General features: G+C 40.2%; 1 protein-coding gene across 2 annotated transcripts in view; it reads left to right on the forward strand.

Annotated features, from left to right (window-relative positions):
• The window catches only part of CAMKMT (calmodulin-lysine N-methyltransferase), a 348130-nt gene that overhangs the window by 289223 nt on the left and 38312 nt on the right, over positions 1-20595 (forward strand). Inside the window, exons 5-7 of one of the 2 annotated variants that reach the window (XM_037066511.1) lie at positions 1987-2041; positions 3093-3156; positions 11123-11189. In XM_037066511.1, coding sequence (XP_036922406.1) covers positions 1987-2041; positions 3093-3156; positions 11123-11189 — 186 coding nt within the window. Of the gene's footprint in view, positions 1-1986; positions 2042-3092; positions 3182-11122; positions 11190-20595 lie in introns of both variants that reach the window. The other variant, XM_037066512.1, reaches the window with a different exon arrangement.

Below are 20595 nucleotides of genomic sequence, written 5' to 3' on the forward strand. Positions count from 1 at the left end.
GGGTATTGTGTCTGCATATTAAAGATTGTTATAATTGCATTCTTCAAATTAAGTTGTTTAAAATATAAGAAAGAAGAAAAGAAAGGAAGGAAGAGGGAGGGAGGGAGGGACAGAGAGAAGGAGGGAGAGGGAGGGAGAAAAAGAAAACAGAAAGACAGGAAAAAAGTTCCTAGTGGAAACATGTTGCTTCTGAAAAAATCTGAATTGCCTTTGGGCACTAATACTGCACAGCAAGCTCATTGCTTTATGTCAAAGACTTTTGATTTCCACTCGCAGCTTTTCATTTCACTTTGATTTGGGGGAAACAAAAGTGAAGCTCTAATCAATCCTTACTGATTGTAAAGGTCAAAAAACAAAAACAATAAAGATATTCTTTAAACTTCTGCTAGGGAAGTTACTCCAGAATTTTTCATAAATAAATACCCCACAGCTATTATTTAAAGATGCCATGCAAACCCCCCCCCGGTTTTAAAGGTGTTTTATACTTAACAACATGTATTTATAAAATATAGTAATAAATAGTAATTACAGATTCGTGCTACAGAAATAAATGTTTTTAACTGTCAGTGTGCATTATAGATCAAACCCATGGATGAGATTTAGGAAAAAGGGGGAAAAAGGCTTCCTTTATTTAAAAATTCTAAAGATGTTTGGTAGACCCAGAAAATATAGGTTTTTCATTTTAAACCTCATTTTATAAAAGTCCTCCAATATAGACTTCCTGAATAGCACATTATGATTCCAGACAGGCTGCTAGTGATCATGGTGAGTGTGTTTTAACAATATGTACTTACAAGACTGGGTCAATAATATACATTTTTTGAAGCTCTATGGGTCCGTTATTTACCAACCAGTCTATAATTGCTTGAACAACTAAATACTCATTAAGTGTATTTCGGACTATGAATGTTCTTGTTTGGCTTCTTCTCCTCCCCTTCCCTTTTTTTCCTTCTCTCCCTCCCTTTTAGTGCTGCTCCCCCCCCCACCCCCACCGCCCCTTCTGGTGAGGTAATAAACTTCCCAAACTGGGAAGAAGAAACAATCTTAAGAGTCTAAGCATATAAAATAAGAACAGGGCTGTACTGAATCTGGGCTGCAGAGCTGCCCTGAAGTCTGGCATTCGCTCACCTCGCTGTGCTTAAGCTTGACTGCGGCCCCAGTCAGCGAGCAGCGGGCCAGGGCGAGAAGGTCGCACGTTGAGGACTGGTATTTAGGCACAAAGAGAAAGGTAAGTGCAGAGTGCCACGCTAGACCGTCAGCGTCAGCATTAACTCTGAGCCGCTTTGCTTTGGAGCAGTGAAGTCAGCGCCCACTCACTACTCTAGCCTGGGTTTGCTGGCTTGTCACCACATTATGTCCCTGCATTGTTTATTCACTGTGTTGTGTTGGGGTCAATTGTGATTTAAGTGTTAATTGCTAAATGCTCTTTGTGTAATTGTTCTTTAGGGGGGGTGAGTCAGCCTTCCCAAATGTTTCCGTTTGTTTTAGATTTTTTTTTTAAATTCAAGATTGCATTTATTTGTGTGTGTGCGTGTTGTGTGTATGTGACTATAATATAGGTATATACACACTCATGTATATTCGTCATTTACTTGTCTAACTGTTTTTGAAGGAATGAATGTGGATTAACAGTGTTATCCTTTCCTAACAATTATCTTTCGCTACTCTAGCTAGTTTAGTTCTAAAAGACAGCACCATTGACAAGGGGAAAAAAGGGAACCTTCTCAGATTTTTCAGCTCAGCGGTGGTAATGTTGCAGTGAACACTAATGAGGGAACCCCCACTGATTTGCCTGCTTTGTGACTTTTCTATTTCATAATTATTTTTAAAACGCAAAACGACATGAGGTAGCCTCGTCTTGTCTCTACAACTTCCTGGTAGCGCCGTTCTTACTGCAGATGGCAATTTGTTCTTGTAACATATATATCTCTCTGACCATTTTCGTCTGATTTGTATGGGTTCTACCATTTCTTTTCTCTCTTTCAGGGACCTTGCTGTGTGTGAGCTAGGGGGTGGCATGACATGCTTGGCTGGGCTCATGGTAGGTCTTTTCTCAATTCCAATCCCATTCAGAGGGAGGAACAAAAGGGAAAATGTTCCAGGGCCTCCAACTGCTGGGTCAGAGAACCGTCAACAGCATCAGCTGTGGTCAAGCTGCCGGGTCTTGAGAGACCTTCTAGATTGACTTACTTTCGGATCATATTGATTTTATGGTAGCCTCGATGAGCGGAAACATTTTACCTCAGTGTAGTCAATATCGCTTGTCGTGACATTCCAGGCCTCGCACAGTCTTTCTTTGCCATAGTGAAAGCATTTTTTTTTTCAGATTATAGTCCTATTTGCTAAGATACAGGAATAGCCCGGCGAATCACAGTTGGAGCACCATGATATAGCTGCTAATGTTTTGCCTGCATTATTACACCAACAAACATGATCCAGAGCGCTCAGTAATTAGATTCTTTTGAATTAGATTGGCCATTCAGGAACGTCGTTCCCCATTCTCTGGATTCTGAGTCATGTATTCAGGAGATACTATGTAGCAGCACAGTGCATTAGACAAGTTTTTATGTCTCTACAAATAAAAGCATATTGTTACACTGATTGGCATTTGACAAACCTGTCGCTCTTACACAATGTGTCGAGGTTACAGCCCAATGTGCGAGCATGTCAAAGCTCACAAAAAAATTACCCTCACAAAGCCATCTGCCTGCAATGCAAAGTTATATGAAGGGCATCAGGCAGTCAGACAGAAGCAAGCTGAAAGGCAGAGTGACAGCCTCGTATGATGGCTCTACCAGATAAACAGAAGCCCACAAATGAAAGCCTCTCAGAATACCATCATCCGCTGTCACAATGCAATTACCGAACAGAATGATAGCAAGATAGAGGCTCCCGCAAATGGAATGATAAAAGTATTGACTGATTTGATTGAATGATTAAAATAATGCAGACATAAAATGAAAAAAGATTGAAGATTGTTACAGAGAAATAGGTGAGGAAGCATGATACTGAAGGCTTGTCACTCCTGTCTTCACTTCCACACAGACAAGCATATTTGCTCATTGTTTGCTGTGCTCCTTTTTTTTTTCCAGGTTGCTATTTCTGCAGATGTCAAAGAAGTTCTGTTAACTGATGGGAATGAAAAGGCCATCAGAAGTATCCTTATTCAGATAGAAAACAGGTTTGTTGTGCTCATTCCTTTTTCCCTGCTGAGTAACAATTGATATAAAGAAAGGCAGCATGGGGTATTAAAAAGAGTTCCCCCGTACACATGATAGGTAATTAAGAAAAAGTAAAAATGGGTAAGACTAAGTTGTTTTTTTTTTTATTTTGGTAGATTTTTATTGTCACTTCTCATGAAAGGAGCCTGTGATCTGTGGACCACTCCAGGCGATACGAACATTTGTTTCATAATAATTTTCAGGCATTCTTTTATTTCCATTGAAATTCACCAGCATAAAATAAATTATTTAATATTTATTATATTAGATACTGCTTACAAAAATTAACTTCCTCTTCATTACTACGTTTCTTGTGTTTAATATTTTACTTACGTGCCACGTAATATTATACCTACTCTAATTGCTGAGGAGTTACCTCTATCTCCCTGCTGGAAAAAGCTATCAGGTTTTCATTATTTCCTTTTATTTAGGATTATAAAAGCTATCTCTTTTTTTTCCTGCCATGCTATTACAGTTCAAACCCCATTATATTAGATTATGCTTTACTAATATGTACACAGAGTTCATGAAAATTGAACTGTACTTTAAGAAGAAGCAAGCATAATTTGTGGCTACTTTAGCAATCGAGCTGATTTGTTCAGGGGCAGTTAACAGCCATTAGGAATCGAGAGGAAAAGTGGAAGATATATTTGCTTTGGGTTTTTTGGTGTGCCTTACATTTACATTGTGAAGGAGGTAATCTCCTTATTTGAATTTGAGACTCCAAAAATGTCAAAGCAGGTCTGATTTTTTTTGTGTGTGTGTGGCATCTTACATAAAGGCTCTTTTTGATTTTCTTTTTCTACCTCCGCTATGTAATTTCTTGAAAATGAAATTCGCAGCAGCTCCTTCAGGTTGCTCAGGCGGGAGAAGGAGGTACGAGAAGCACAGCAGCTCGCGCTGCTCTGCAGCACTTGCGTGCCCTACGGAGCCCCACCCAGCTAATTGCCTGACAGACTTAAAAAAAAAAAATTCAGGAAGGAAAAACAGCCAATCACAGTCTTGGCCTTTCACACAAGGGAAAGAGATCACAAAAGGTGCTTCCTTTTTTAAAGTGCAGGATTTTAATCATGACTGTCGCAGGTTTCTCAAAATATTCCTGAAGATGAGCTGATGTTGTTCATTCACTCTGCTTTTATCCTGAGTTATTTCGTGCACAGTATCATTTCACTGTGCTCCTCCTCCACGTGTCAGGGAACACAGAGACCGAGAGGAAGGCGGGTATGCTGCCTCAGCCCAAGTGGATGTGTTCTTTGAAGAGGGGGGAGCCGAATTATTGGACCAGAGAAGGTCATTTTAGCCACAGAAACTTTCAGAGTGGACCCAGCAGCCTGAGGTTTTTCTTAAGTCAGCAGGTGTCTTATTTAATAGCCTCAGAAACCAATTAGAACTTTTAACAAACTAAGGGAAGCGTCTGTAGTCAATATGTAAATTTAATTGTACTAAAATTATTATTGCGCTAAACTGCAGAGCTTCCAAAGAGGGAAGCAATGCTAATGTCATTAATTAATGCACCTTTGCTTTCAACAGCAAAGATGCCATGCCAGCTCTTGAAATCAGAGAGGAAATCTCAGATTCTGTATTCACTCTGCTGGCCTTTCAAAGAAATGATTGGTACAGCCCCCTCCCAAGAAAATGGATTTTTAACATTTGGTCCTCAGAAGCTCAGCCCTGAGAGTGCTTTATTGTGCTGGGTTTTACAATGGGTTTAATATAGCGGGGTGCCAGAGGGCGGGAGGGGAAGAACTTTACAATGTAGGTAAAGCAGGCCCTTTCAGGATGCAGACCCAAACTGGCAGTGTTTTATTTCATCTCTTAGGACTTTCCTAGTGGAGGTCAGCGTTTGTCATGCAGTTGTTCTGTGTTTGTGGGCATTTTTCTGCTGTAACTAGATCTCATTTTTTTTTTAATTAAGAGAGAAAAAACACGCATAAAACCTTAAAAATTGGCAATGTGTTTTTCCTGCCCTTAATACTGATGATATTCTTGACTTACTAACAAAGCTCACAACTGGCATTCATCGTAAGCATTTTTAATGAGTGAGGTTAATGCGAGTGAAATTTTTTTTTCTGTTTGTGTGCCCATTTTCTGTTAGAATAACGAATTCACTGAATCACACACTGTTGATGCACATAGATAGAAACAGACTCATTTAAAAATTACTGTTTACATCTTTCCTTTAAAATTTTACGAAGCCTAAATTATATACCAGTTGTAGGATATTATTCAAAAATTACTTTCTAAAAAGTAAAAGTGGATGTCAACAAAAAAGGGGGGGGAGAGAACATTGCCAGAAGCCAGAAAATCTCTAAGCAAAGCTGCTAATTATTCTTAATGGGCAAGATGAGCACATTAAGAAACAAATGAATACATCAGTGAAATGTAATTGAAAATCGACCTGGCAATCGCACATCCCATCTGAGTATTGGCCTGTATATTATTCTCATCACTTTAAAAATTATTTTTGTTGTTCTTGGCATCTGCAGTTAATGAATCTAACTGAGTCTTACTTCCTACTCTCTTCATCTTCTAACATTCTGATTCTTACCTTTTAAAAAAATTAAGCATTTGCTGAGATTTCCTTTTTATCTTCTGTTATTTCTGTTTTTTAAAGATGTGAGGCAATGAAAGAATGCATTCTGAATCTTTATATCATAGAACTATATCAACCGGTTGTGAGGTTGGTTTATTTATTCCTAAAATGTATCATGTGAATTGGCTATGTCTTCTAGAGCTTTCCACCTGGACCCTGGAAAGCTAGATGATCTGAGATTTGTTAAACAGAAATAGTCGAAAAGAAATGAAGACTTCAGGTGGAAGTGAATGCTGTACGTCCTGAATGTTTTCTCAGACTCGTGGGTAGATGCCCCTGAAGTTCTCCTTGGTCCTTAAACTGATTACATTGCTGTCTCACATGGCCTCTACCTCAGAGCTGCCTCTCCTCACAGATGCCATAATTTAGCTCTGCCCAAACAGAACCAAGGACAAGTTAGAAAATGACATTATTTGGTTCATCGATTTCTCAACTTTATCCTAAAATAGTTGTGAAATGTGTTCACTTTTCTCTGGCACTGCCAGGTAAATTGACCTCCTAAAGTATTCTGGGGAGCAGAATGTCAGAATACATCGGTTCAGGTAACATTTTATTACACTTTACCCTGTATTACTCCATAAAGTATGTGGCTGGCGATGGCAATGGCAAAACAATAGGGGAGAGAAAGGATATACTCAGTTATTTTTCATGCAAAGCTTCTTCCAGACCATAACGAATAAAGGTACAGCACCTAAAGGTGAGCAGCCCTCTCTGCTACACTCACAAATTCGCCCAACACCAGCACCCCGCCTTGGCCCATCCTTAGCAAACATCGAGCGTGTTATCTGCAGAACATGGCCATGCTCGGGAACTCATTTCTCGTGCTCCTGACCCCAGCATCTTCTCTGCACAGTATGTATAGTCTGGACCATGATGTGAAACGTAAGAGTCTTCAAAAATTGGTAAATTTCCTGTACATTTTAGAGGAGATACCCCTGGCTTAACATTATTCTAACAGAATTCCTGATTTAAGGGATAAGTAGAATAAGCTTCATGTGGACCATGCAGCCTGTGTTGTGGGTGGTTAAGACCTCAGGAATGCCAGGCCATCGTCCTGTGCCCAGGCCCCCTTCTCCAGTATCAGTGACAGCTGCAATATTGATGCCAGTTCTTCTCTTTACTGGGTGGGTCGTAAATGGGCTCCAGGTGCCTCACATGGGGTAAGAACTCAACAAATAACTTAGTTTGTTAAAAGTAATTCAACCAGCCCTGGCTGGTGTAGCTCAGTGGATGGAGCACAGGCCTGCGAACCACACAATTGCGGTTCGATTCCCAGTCAGGGCACATGCCTGGGTTGCAGGCCAGTTCCCAGCAGGGGACTCATGAGAGGCAACCATACATTGATACTTCTCTCCTTCTCTCCTTCCCTTACCCTCTAAAGATGAATAAGTAAAATCAAAAAAAAAAAAGTAATTCAACCAGTATTAACTGGATGTGTTTCAGGTGCTAAAGATACATCAAGGGACCAGGTAGACCAAGCCCCTGTCTTTGTGGGACACAGACCCTGCCTTGGCTAGAGCATGTTGATGGAGGCGAAAGACACTGGAAATCTACACAGCAGAAATTCTTTGATTCCCTCCAGTTATTTAAATTCTACAATGTAAATGTTCACTTAATTAGTTCTGAGTAGCAAGGAAAGAAGGTAGAGTTAATTGCCAAACCTCATTTTAGTTATAATCACCACCCTCTCATCCCTCCAAAGCTTTACTTGAACTATTAAAAAATAAAATGAACTGACATGAATTAGGTACCTACTATGTGTCAGGCTCCTCATATATGTGATACTCCATTAAGCCTTTATAGTAGGTATTGTTGTAGTAGGTATCATTATTTCTATTTTTGAGGTGGAACTCGGAGAGGTTAATTTACCTGAGTTCACACAGCCACTAAAAATCGGAACCAGCTCTAGAAGCCAGGTTCATTTGATTTCAAAGTGTGACAGAGGTGGACAAAAGTAGGTTGTGTCATTGTTTGTATGGAAAAAGACATGCAGGTTATGATCATTACAATAGTTTTATTAACTCAAAATGCCAGCCTTCGTTATTTATACATTGCTGTAATCTACTTGCTATACTCAAGCACACTGTGGCACGGAGCTCTTTATAAGCCTATTTTTGCCCACCCCAGTGTATTTTTTCCCATTACACAATTCTGGTTTACCAAGAGCGAGAACACTGTGATGAGTGTCGTCTTGCATTTGCTCAGCACCCCCCCGAAAGAGAAGTTCTCCCGCCCACAAGCCACAGGTGACAGTGTGGAAAGAGTTTGGAATGCTTCTACGGCATCTTCTCAATGCATCTGAGTAATAAACACACTTAAGAATCTTTTGCAGCCTTTACATTAGCAAATATTGTCACATCAAGTAATTTAAAAGACTTTAGAGATCAAAGTGAACAGGATTTATGCAATAATTTCATAGTTTCCTACCCTTACCTTTGATGTTCCAATGCAAATAAAGGAAACGTGAACCAAGAAAGTAATGTCTAGTGAACTACAGTGTTATTATTTTTAAAATATTTTCTTGCCTAAAGAGTAATACCATTTCTCAAAATGTATGTGAAGTACAGATAAATATTACAGTTACTAATAGGAGGAGGAGGTTAATATTTTAAATGTTTTATATATAACATACAACAATTTGTTTAAATAGCTTATTGTTATTATACAAAAATATGTATTTTAAGAATAAAAATCAACTGAAACAAAGTTAAAATGGAGCCCCACTCCTAACCTGTGCTTTATTTTGGATGAAAATCTGGAGCTAGAATCCCGGTTTCCTTTTAGCCACAAGTGCATGTCCTGTGGCTCTGGAAGTCCCGTTGCAGACCAGGAGAGTGGAGGTGATTACTCTTTGTCTACTTGCTCAGAAATCACTACAGCTTTCTGGGCACCCAGCACCTCCCAGTGAAGTCTTCTGGAAGGTGGTCCATCCTGTTCAAAATACCCTGACCTAAAGTACAGGATGGGGGGCGGAATGTCAATACATCTTTTCAGGTAATAGTTTAATACACTACTGACATTTTTTTCCCTTTTTGTATTTGTTTTAATGTAAAGAACACCTCCTAAACCACAAAATATGTTTTCTTTCCAGTTCTAAAAATAAAGCAGCCTAGACATTGCTATGAATTTTTTTCATTTAAAAAATTGTTTCTAGGATATAAATACATATGTTTGCTTCAGCCTGACCACCTGGAATCACAGGTTTACAAATTGTATAAGAGTATACAGTGTTAAGATGTTTACCAAAAGTTATTAATAGGTTTTCTGAGTTATATATTTTAACTTCCCTATGACTATTTTATAAAAAGTATAGCCCTGGCTGGTGTAGCTCAGTGGATCGAGTGTAGGCCTGCAAACCAGAGGATCAAGGTTCAATTCCCAGTCAGGGCACATGCCTGGGTTGCAGGTCAGTCAGTTCCCATTGGGGGATACATGAGAGGCAACCATACATTGATCATTCTCTCCCTCTCTCCTTTCCTTCCCCTCTAAAGATAAATAAATAAAATCTTTAAGAAAAGTGTTCCCTCACTAACAAAATAACATGTTTTGCTCAGTAGATTAGTCATGTACTTATACAGATGTACCTGCCACTTTATGGCTTGCTGGTGGATGTCATGGAAACACTGAGTAAGGTGTGGCCAGGGTGGGAGCGGTGCTTAATCAAAAACAGTTGTCAGTCGACTCTACTAATTTTGTTCTTCTCAGAATAAAGATGTCAGCTGTCCTTTTCTACAAGACATTTCATGTAGAAGACTTGCCTGAAATACTTTCTTCCTGAAATAGAACTGTAGGCCGATGTGTCATTTTAGTTAATCAAAACAAGTAGGCAAATTAGTCTCTTTTATTTTTTTAATGAATGTAATTTAACGGTATTTAATTTGCATACAGGAAAGTTCATCCAGCAATAAAAAAAAAAGTCTGCATTATAGCACTTTTGTAAACCTCAACAAAGCCCTTCATTAGGAGACCTAATTGATTTTTCCTACCCACTCCTGGGGGAAGAAAGCTATCACAGTACCTGCTTATTCACTCAGAGAAGAAATGGGTGTGCCTGGTGTTTCAAGCAGAGATTTGGGCTAAAAAGTCCTGTGGCTCTGTTCTTGCAGGGAGACCTTGGCCAATGCTTGTTTCAAGCATTCAGGAAATCTGTTTTTCCGAGCAATAGGGGAACATCGCTTGTCTGCTTGGTGTCCTCCCCATGGGCCCAATTTAGTTCAGCTTGTGGCCTTTGCTGGAATTATTTTATTTCTTGTTTATTTAAACCTGCCCTATTCCAAAAAGAAAGATTTTGAGGTTTCTTACAGTGGCACATAGAATATACCATGTAAAATAAATGAGAAGGTGAGGGCAATTGGAAATTAGAAACCAAAAATACATAAAATATGAGGAAGCCAGGAATGGACATTAATATGGAAAATATGCACAATGGGAGCTCTTGGGGTGGTTAGACTTAGGTCATGCATTTGGCCCTGACTGCACAGGGACTAGAGCAAAAAGAAGAAGAGGAACAATTATAAGGCTTACAGTGTCCAGAAGTTGAAGCACAACTAATCAATCTGAAGTCTAGCTTTTCTCATGTTGGGACCCAACATGATTTTCCCATGGACTCTCGTAAAGATGGTGTTGTGTGATGTAATGGACTAGCGCCTCAAAACACCTCTTCAATAAACATGGCTCTTTTAATACAAGTCCTTACACACCAGCAGATGGCCGAGGGCCAGAGCATTAGTCTATAAGGACAGTTCTCCAAGGGGTCTTCCACTGGATTGACTTTTGTCTTCAGTAATTCACTTCCTCTCAAACGTTCTCCAAGCTTTTCTCCATCCTTCTCATCTCACTTTCTCCCAAGTCTTTCCCTGCTGCTCCCTCCCTCCCTCCCTGATAGCATTTGAGAGGCTGAAAAGACCTCAACTTGGACAGTTTCAGAAGACTACCATCACCCTCCCCACTGACTGGCAGACCGTTGCCTTTTAGGCAAGTGGGGCCTGGCACCTGTGGGATAGCCCTGTCCTTCCACCAGTGCCGATATCCCTGGGCCTTTCCCAGGTGCCACCTGAAAGTGCATTCCCCAGGCAACTAACTTGCAGCCTAGGGAATTAAAAGAGCTTGCCTGTGGGAAGTAACTCAACATTTGCTGGTAGAGCCAGGGCTAGAACCTTCTCTGCCTGCATTATACTCCATAGCGCATCCCTGTTCACCGTGCAGATCCCATTTCCAGTAAGGTTGCCATGTTTGTGGGCTTTGATATGTTCATTTTTTTTAGTCCATTGACAATTGCTGCAGAAGCTTTCTTAACAGTGTCCAACAGATGTGAGAGACATCATTGAGAGGAATCAGAAGGCTGGTGCGTTTAAAGCTCGGAAGATATCAAGCTGGTAAGATACCTTTCTGAATCAAAACACTGATTGAAACTGCTTTTCTCCATACTGTGGGTGATGATTAAAAATAATAATAGCTGATATTTAGTGGTCACTTACTGTGTGTCAGGCACTGTTCTACGCACTTGAAAAGTTCCTTATTTAATGTCACAAGAACCCATAATAAGGCAGGCAAGCAGTCTCCTTACCTTCAATTAATAGACGAGAAAACCTGAAGGTAAGTATACTATACACTGCGGGGGAATTATTTAGGGTTGGGAGTATACAGTATGAACCTGGGAGAAACCCAGCCCGGGACCTTCTGTGAATGTCTGTATTGCACTGGTTCTCAACATGGGGACATTTTTTTATTGTCATGACTAGGGGGATGGGGTTGCTAATGGCATTCAGTGGGTTGAGGCCAGGGATACTGCTAGACACCCTACACAGCACAGGACAGACCCCCTACCTCACCCCTCACCAAAGAAGTTCCTGGCCTAAAATGCCAATAGTGCCCAAACTGAGAAACCCTGCTTGATTCCATGATTTTAAAATAGTCCAGGTATCCATCCCCTTTTAGACATTGTTAATTCGTATCCAAACTAGGAGAAATGCTTACCTCATCAATGAGGTGCTACATTTTATTTTTGCCCTGTTGGTGTGGGCCTAGAGGAAAGAGTAAACGTTTAGTAGTTTTCACTTGAAATATCTGTATTTGTGCGTTTTTTTCTATCATATGTTTAGCTCCAAACATCATTAGAACAATCCACTTTTTACATTATTTAATTTACGATGGTTGAGGGCATTCTCCCGCTCCAACTGCTCAGTGTGGGGTTGGGGTGGGGTGAAGAGCAATGATGCTTAAAAACCAAAGTGGCCAGCCTGTTGGGATGAGGCTATAGAATAGCAACATTTTTTTTTTTTATTTCTGTTGGTTGGTGAATGTCATGAAGTGTCCAGATCCTCATTTTTAAATCCTGCACGAGAATCTTGGCTGAGGGCACGGAGGGCAGCGGGCTCTGAGTGTCTCGTGTGCATGAACAAACCAGCTCTGCTGGCCCGCAAAGCTCCGCAGGTCCGGAGAAAGAGTGGCCTGCTCCCTGCTCTTCATTCCCAGGACAGCCCTCGCCACACAGGGCAGGCTGCCGTGCCCTTCTGGGGAAGGGCCTTCGCTCCTGGACGTGATTTTCAACGTGGTCTTTTACTCATCAATCAAAAGCACATTTCCTGTGTTGTCCTCATTTACATTTATTTAGTGCTCAAGGTCATCTGTGACCATTGGAGTGTGTTTCAGCATATGGAATCAGGGAATAATAGATGGCAGCAACATGCTGTGAGGCGAGATTGTGTCTTTACAAGGCATAATGTTGTTTACTGGGTGTTAATAATCACTAATTAATAAACATATCTAGACTTCTGAAATGTTGCGTTTTGAGGAATAAAGATGTCAAGTGTTTAACTTATGGAGTGTAACAGTATTTGCCATCATCTCTTCCTCAAACAAGTTACATAAAGAAGCAAAATGCCATTGTTCAACATAGGACATATCCAAAATGCTTAATATTTGGCCTTTGTTTCTATTATCTGTTCTCAAGAGTGCCATTTCTAAACATATGGTTCTGGTATGTACCTAGTCATCTAGTCTGTATGTGGACAGTCATATAGGAACCTCCACAATGGTTTTTATCTTTATTTCATATTAACTCTGATCAGTTTCTCCCTTTTTGAACGCTTCATTTTGTCTAAAGTCTACTGAAGCACTTTGTCAAAAAACAGGTGGATGAGCCAGTCTTTGAAATGCCTTGATCTCATATTAAGAAGCTACTTGACCACTTAACCTTCAAGAAGCTAAGAAGAAACTGCCAACCAATGATGTAATAATCAGAACCCCCCTTCTCTCCACGGCTTTCCCACCCGTCCCCAGTACAATGTGATAAAAGCATTAGCTCCGTGTGAGAAGAAATAAAAGTAAACCGCTCACAAAAGAGCCAAGATATGGCTCAATATTCTTTTTTAGTGCCTCAACGCATAGGCAGAATCTCTGCTCCAAACTGGAGGCGTGGAATAACAGTAGCGACAGATAACGAGGAGGTATTTACCATAGCTACAAAGCCCACACGTGAGCCAAATATTTCTGCTCTTAAAAAGCACTTCAAAGCTTGACATGAAGTTTATAACAGCTAAATGTCTCCTGTGACTTCATTTGCAAAGAAGACATAAAAGCAGAAAGTTCTCATATCATCATAAATCATGATACGAGAGCCGTGAGCCTCGGAAACCATGTTTTTAAAAAGAAATGAGAAACCACTCAGGAATGTGACTGGCACCCCGAGCTCCCGCCTCATTGCTCCGACAGCGCTCAGTCACAGCCGGCCTTCCACCCGCAACGGGGCCTCTGCCTGCCTCCCAGACAGGGCAGACCCAGGCTGTGTGGGCCTGAAACTTACTTCGGGGGCCCTCTTTAGGGGGATGAATTTTATTATACCTGATTTGGACAGATTTTACGGGAGCGCACTCCCATGTGCCCTCATGGCTGGGGCTCCTCACGGGCCTTGGAAGGGGCCTGTGCAAGTGAGGGGTCCCTGCACTGAAGCATCATCAGCTTCACAGGAAATTCAGCCCGCGCTTGTAAACACCAGCAACCTTGCCTCTAGTGCTGCTCTTCCCTTTTAAACTCTCTCACTCCCTCTGTTCCATTTTAATCCCAGTTTCACTGTTGCTAAATATGAAAGACATATTTGCAAAAGCCCAGAGGCTTTAGCCCTGGCCAGGAAAGCTCTAGCGTGTTCTTATAGGAAGTATATAGCCGTTACATCTCAAAGATCTTAATACAGTCATTTGATGTTTTATTCATTCAACCATCCTTGCAGCTATCCATTCATTTAACTATGTCCAAGGCATTCTGCCTTGAGAACATAACTGTGGAGTACTCAAGAATAATTCCTGAACAAAGGAAACTGTGCTGCTAAATATAGCTAGAGATTGGTGAAAGAGCAAAGATATTTACAGCATCTCCATTGTTAGGTTTATCTGAAGCTGTCTTGAAAACTGTGACTGTCTAATAAAGAACCACTCAGAGCGTTTGACGTCTACCTATTCCTAGGTGTTCCGGAACTGGTGAATGGCATCACTCTCTGGTTAATATTAACAGTTACAAAAATTTAAAAAATCTATTAAATGTACCCTGCTGTGATATTAAAAGTGAATTTCTATGTAAGAAAAAAGGTTATCTTTGTGTGAAAATTGCTAGTGAATTTAGGCCTGTGACTTTTATTATTCTTTGATAAACCATTAATCTTAGTAAACTATGGAACTTATTATAACTTTAAGACTTTTTTTATAACTCAAATTATACCCTTAGGTGGGGCCCCAGGATTGGCTATTGGCCCCATTGCCCTACTTCTTTTTAAGATTTATATCTTTTCTGAGGCTCATTTTTCTTTAGAGATTAAATTGGGGGTATGAAAAATGATTTTTAAAATGTGAACCCTGCCCCAGTGATGGGTGGTTTTTCCAGGCTTCTGTAGTCTTCTCCCTTGCCTCATTCTCTCTTTCAATCTGGCTTCCACTGCTCCTTTGTCACCCAAGCCTCTTTGTTCACCTCCCAACACATGGGGTCCTTCCCATCTCTGGTCTTTGCCAGTCTTATCCCCTTCTCCTCGTCCATCTAAGTCCTTCCTTCCTTCCAGGATGACTTAATGACCATTTCTCAGGCTATTTAAGCTTGCCCTCATCTTTCCCTCCTTTTAATTTCTATTGACCTCAGAATAGTCTCAGTAAAACATGGTATATTCCCCTACTTTTCAAAGCAGGCTGCCTTTGTTTTCATGTTCACTGGTGCAGTCATTTCCTGAAGTTATTTTGATCCCCCCCGTCTACCAAGTACTAGTCTAAGTGCTAGAGATACAGTGATGAACAGGAGTGAGTCCATGTCTTCTTCCTTTTTTCTAAATTATATTTTATTGATTGTGCTATTACAGTTGTCCCAGTTTTTCCCCATTTGTTCCCCTCAGCCCAGCACCCCCCATTCCCTCAGGCCATCCCTACACCATTGGTCATTTCTATGGGTCATGCATAGAAGTTCTTTGGCTACTCCATTCACTATACTGTACTTCACATTCCCATGGCTGTTCTGTAACTACCTACTTGTACTTCTTAATCCCCTCAACTCTTCACTCATTCCCCCATTCCTCTCCCCCCATCTGGCAACCATAAGAACACTCTCTGTATCCATGATTCTGTCTCTGTTCTTGTTTGCTTAGTTGGTTTTTCAGATTCAATTATTGATAGTTGTGGATATATTGCCATTTTGTTTCTCATACTTTCTGATCTTCTTTTTCTTAAATAAGTCTCCTTAACATTTCATATATTAATGGTTAGCTGATGATGAACTCCTTTAGTTTTTTTCTTGTCTGGGAAGCTCTTTATATACCCTTCATTTCTAAGTGATGTCTTTGCTGGGTAGAGCCATCTTGATGATAGGTCCCTGCTTTTCATGACTTTGAATATTTCTTGCCAATCCCTTCTGGCCTGCACAATTTCTTTTGAGAAATCAGCTGACAGCCTTATGGGGATTCCCCTGTAGATCATTAACTGCTTTCCTCTTGCTGCTTTTAAGATTCTCTTTTTATCTTTAACCTTTGTCATTTTAATTAGGATATGTCTTGGAGTGGGCATCTTTGCATCCATCTTGTTTGAGGGACTCCATGCTTCCTGGTCTTGCATGTCTATTGCCTTCACTAGACTAGGGAAGTTTTCTTTCATTTTTCAAATAGAGTTCCAATTTCTTCCTTTTTCTCTTCTCCTTCTGGCACCCCTATGATGCTAATGTTGGACATTAAAGTTGTCCCACAGGCTGCTTACACTATCCTCATGTTTTTGGGGTCTTTTTAAATTCTTTTTTCTTCTTGTTCTGATTGGTTGGTTTTTGCTTCCTTATATTCCAAACCATTCATTTGATTCTTGGCTTCATCTACTCTACTGCTGTTTCCCTGTAAATTGTTCTTTACTTCAATTAGTGTAACCTTCATTTCTTACTGGATCTTTTTTATGCTGTTGAGGTTCTCGCTAAGTTCATTGAGCATCCTGATAACCAGTGTTTTGAACTCTGCATCTGATTGATTGCTTATCTCCATTTTGTTTAGTTCTTTTTCTGAAGCTTTATTCTGTTCTTTCATTTGGCCCACGTTTCTTTGTCTCTTCATTTTGGCAGCCTCCCTGTGTTTGTTTCTGCATATCAGGTAGAGCTGCTGTGACTCCCTGTCTTGGTAGTATGGCCTCATGTGGTAAGTGTTCTGTAGGGTCCAGTGGCACAGCCTCCCTTATTACCTAAGCTGGGTACTCAAGGTGCACCCTTCCTGTTTCTCTTGTAGTTGAGCCTTGATTGCTGTTTTCAGTTCAACAGGAGGGATTTACCCAGGCCAGTCAGCTGCAAGGACTGGCTATGACCACTGAACACCAACTTCCATCCTCCCTGGAGGATCAGCTGTGCAGGGACGGGTGCTGGTGCTCCAACCTGGTCTGTGTCTGTCCACTGCATGCACAGGCTCTGGGGTTTCCTGGGTGGTGCAGGCCAAGGTCAGCCCCCACCTGTGTTCTGCCCAGGGCCACCCTACATGAGCTATAATGCAATCTGAGGTGGCTGCTATTTATGCAAGGATTGGAGAAGCCAAGCTGCAAATCTAGGCTGGCTGCTGCTAGTGCTGAACCTGGAGCCACCTTAGCCAGAGGTATGGGGGCTAGAGGCTTACTGAGGCTGGCTGTTGCTTGTTTGATAGAACTTATGAAGCTGTGAAGCATGAGCCAAGACCAGCCATTTATATCTTGGGTGGGCCCATAAGTTTGGTCGGGTGGAGTCTCTGAGGATCTCCAGGACATGGCAAACTGTGTTAGCCAGATTGATGGAATCTCAGATTTGGCGCATGCCTGGCAGTTCTATGGTTCTGTGGGGGGAGGGTTCAGAAAAGGGACAATGACCTCTGCTTGCCTTTTTGTCTGGGAGAAAGCTGTCCCCTGACTCCTGTCTTGATGCCAGACACTTAGTTCTTCCCTGTATGCCACTGGTGCCTTTCAAGCTGGTACCCTGGTGCCAGAGCTCAGAGGGAATGAGTCTGAGTAAGTCCATGTGTGGGTTCTGTGAGGGGGACTGTTTGGGATTCCAGCAGTTTCTTCTACCAACTCAGTGCCTGCTGGTTTTTGCAGCTAGATGTTATGGGAACTTACCTTTCTGGCACTGGAACCTTGGGCTGGGGGGTTGGTGTGGGGCTGGGACTCCTCAATCCCAAAATACTCTTTCTGAAATTTTTTATCTACCAAATGTGGAAGTGAGACCAAGCTATTCTACATCTGCACCTCTCCTACCAGTCTGGATGGATGTGGTTTCTTTAATTCCATAGTTGTCAGACTTCCATTCTATTTCTTATGGTTCTGAGTGATGTGCTGTTGTTCTATATTTTAGTTGTAATTTTGACGTGGTTCTGGAAGAAAGCAAGCACTATTTACCAATGCTGCCACCTTGACCAGAAGTCCTAAGTCCATATCTTCTTAGAGTTCACATTCTAATAACAGAAATAAATAATTTTTTGAAGGCAAGGCTTCTGCCTAATGTGTTTTTGTATTCTCTGAAGCAATTAGTATATTTTATCCCTGTTATATGAAAGGTTTTAAGATTTGTATTTGGAGCACATTTTCAAAGATAGGAACCCATAAGACTTATGAAACCAAGTAATTTTTCATAGAGGAGAGTCAAGATCTACAGATCCAGACATCAGTTTATATATTAGGTCGCTGACTCTCGTTTGAGGACAGGGTTCTTCTCAGGCAGGCACAAGCAGTGTCTGTAGACACACTGCTGTTGTAGGTAAGCATTTATCTGTCCTTTGTCAGGCTGAAGAGGAAGGTTAGTAGAAGGTAACTGAGATAAGGAAGCTGAGGGCTGTCTTTAAGAAATATTCTGATAAAACTTACCTATTAGTGAGTTTGCTAGAACTACAGGAACATAATCTTGAGTACTGCTGAGAATTTGAGAGATGCCAGAGTTCTGTTTCCTTTTGTTGCTATCTTGGATATGGAAAAATGAAATTACTATGTGTACTTGGTATTGCTAACATAACATTTTTTTATTTGCTTGACAAGCTTATAGGAGAACTCATGCCCCATTTCTTTTGCACCAAAGAAACCAACTTGCACAGGAATTTTGTCTAGTTTCAGATATTTTGATAAAGTTCATTTTTCCCATATGAGCCAGATTTTAAAATATGAGGCACTATTTTTAGAGGACCTCTAAACTGCAGCAAATTTAATTAAGGCCTTTTCTTCTAGAACAACATTGTATTTACTCTTTGGACATGCTGAGCCCTACTTTACCAGGGTCAAAATCTCAATACCAAAGACCAGCCAGGTTCTATTTTGATAGCAAGGTGTGCAGGTCAGACTACTGCATCATCAGTGACAATGTCTTCTAGTTTTAAGGAGAAAAAAAAATCCCTCTTTCATAGATAGGTATATCACAGAAGTTACATATCAAATAAGAACGTCTTCATTTTCAAAAGATTTTGTCACTTTTAAATAGACAAGAGGCAATCTTGAAAAAAGTTTTAGAGTATGATCACTTCAGAATCTATGGGTAAAAATAATTTTTACTTTAATAATGGACATGGCTTGTTTTCATTATTTTGCCATTACAGACAGCCCTGCAGTGAACACATCTGGACATGAACTGTAGGTCTACAAGTACATATACAGAGCAAAGTTTTAGAAGTGGACTTCATCTGCTCACACCAAATTATGGCAGTTACTGAACTTTGTAATGTCATTTTGTATCTGTTAAAGACTAGACCATTGATACGATTCCTTCTTCCCAGACTATTATAAAATTATGTTAGCACTTTTATTATATTGGCATTTTCATTGAAATATGTAATTTACCAAGATGACATCTTTATGACTTTGAGTCTTCCTACCCGTGGACAGGGCGTGTTAGGGGTTTCTTAAGTGTTTCACTAGCACTTAAAATCTTTCTTTATTCTTCTTGTTAACCTTATTTTTGGAAACTATTTTTTTCCCTTATAAATGAGATCTTTTCTCCTATTATGTTTTCTAACTGGTTGTTATTTGTGTATATATAAAGAAAGCAATAGGGGTTTGTGTAGTAAGTATTTAGTCACCTCAATGAGCTATTGTTCCTAATAGTTTGCCAATTTATTCTCTTGACTATTTTAAATAAATAATTACATGATCTGTAAGTGATGACAATTTTGACTTCTTTCTGATTCTTATACCTCTTTTTCTCTTCTACAATTTTATTGGCTAAAGATTTCCAGGATGATAATAAATAATAGGCATCTTTGACACTGACTTTTTTGATTATTTCTCTGATATTTCACCACTAAATATACATTAGTATTTTATTTTTAAAAAATTTATCTTGTTAAGGAACTTTTTTATCCTCACCCAAGGACATGTTTTTATTGATGAAAGAGAGAGAAAGAGAAACACTGAACTTTTGCCTCCTGTATGCACCTTGTCCTGGGATCAAACCAGCAACCTCAGTGTGTGCCCTGACCAGGAATTGAACCCACAGCCTTTTGGTGTATGAGACAACGCTCCAACAAACTGAACCACCCAGCCAGGGCTTGTTGAGGAATTTTTTTATTGACTCCTATTTTTAAAAAATTATCATAAATAAATATGCAACTTTAGCAAATGTCTTTTCAGCATGTATGGAGATGATCAAATTGTTTTTCTTATTTCACTTTCAAGTATGACAGGTCATAGTAACAGGTGTCCTAATACTTGTATCTCTGTATATCTACTCACTTGGTCATGGGAATTTAATTCTCCTTTTATTATTTTTAAAGATTTTATTTTATTTTTAGAAGGGAAGGGAAGGAGAAAGAGAGAGGGAATCATCTCATGTCAATGTGTCTTTGCCTCTCACGTGCCCCCCCTACTGGGGACCTGGCTAGCAACCCAGGTGTGTGCCCTGATCTGGGAATCAAACCAGTGATCCTTTGGTTTGCAGGTGAGCGCTCAATCTACTAAGCCACACCAGCCAGGACTAATTCTTCTTTTAATATATTGCTGCATTCTAATGTATTATCTGGGATTTTTTTTAAATAACAACTCTATTGAGCTATAATTTACGTACCATATAATTCACCCACTTAAAGTATACCATTTAATGCCTTTTAGTACATTCACAGAGTTGTACAACTGTGACAGTCAATTTTAGAATATTTTTGTCAGCCCCAAAAGAAATCATATACCCATTAGCAGACACTCCCCATTCCCTCCACCCTTTCTTCCCAGTGCTAGACAGCCCCTAATCTACTTTCTGTCTCTATGGATTTTCTTATTCTGAACATTTCACATCAATGGAGTCATACAGAAATATGTGGCTTTTCAAGCCTGGCTTCTTTCATTT

The sequence above is a fragment of the Sturnira hondurensis genome, unplaced genomic scaffold (genome assembly GCF_014824575.4).
Source record: "Sturnira hondurensis isolate 20B ecotype Veracruz unplaced genomic scaffold, ASM1482457v3 Scaffold0016663, whole genome shotgun sequence".
NCBI classification, from domain to species: Eukaryota; Metazoa; Chordata; class Mammalia; order Chiroptera; family Phyllostomidae; genus Sturnira; species Sturnira hondurensis.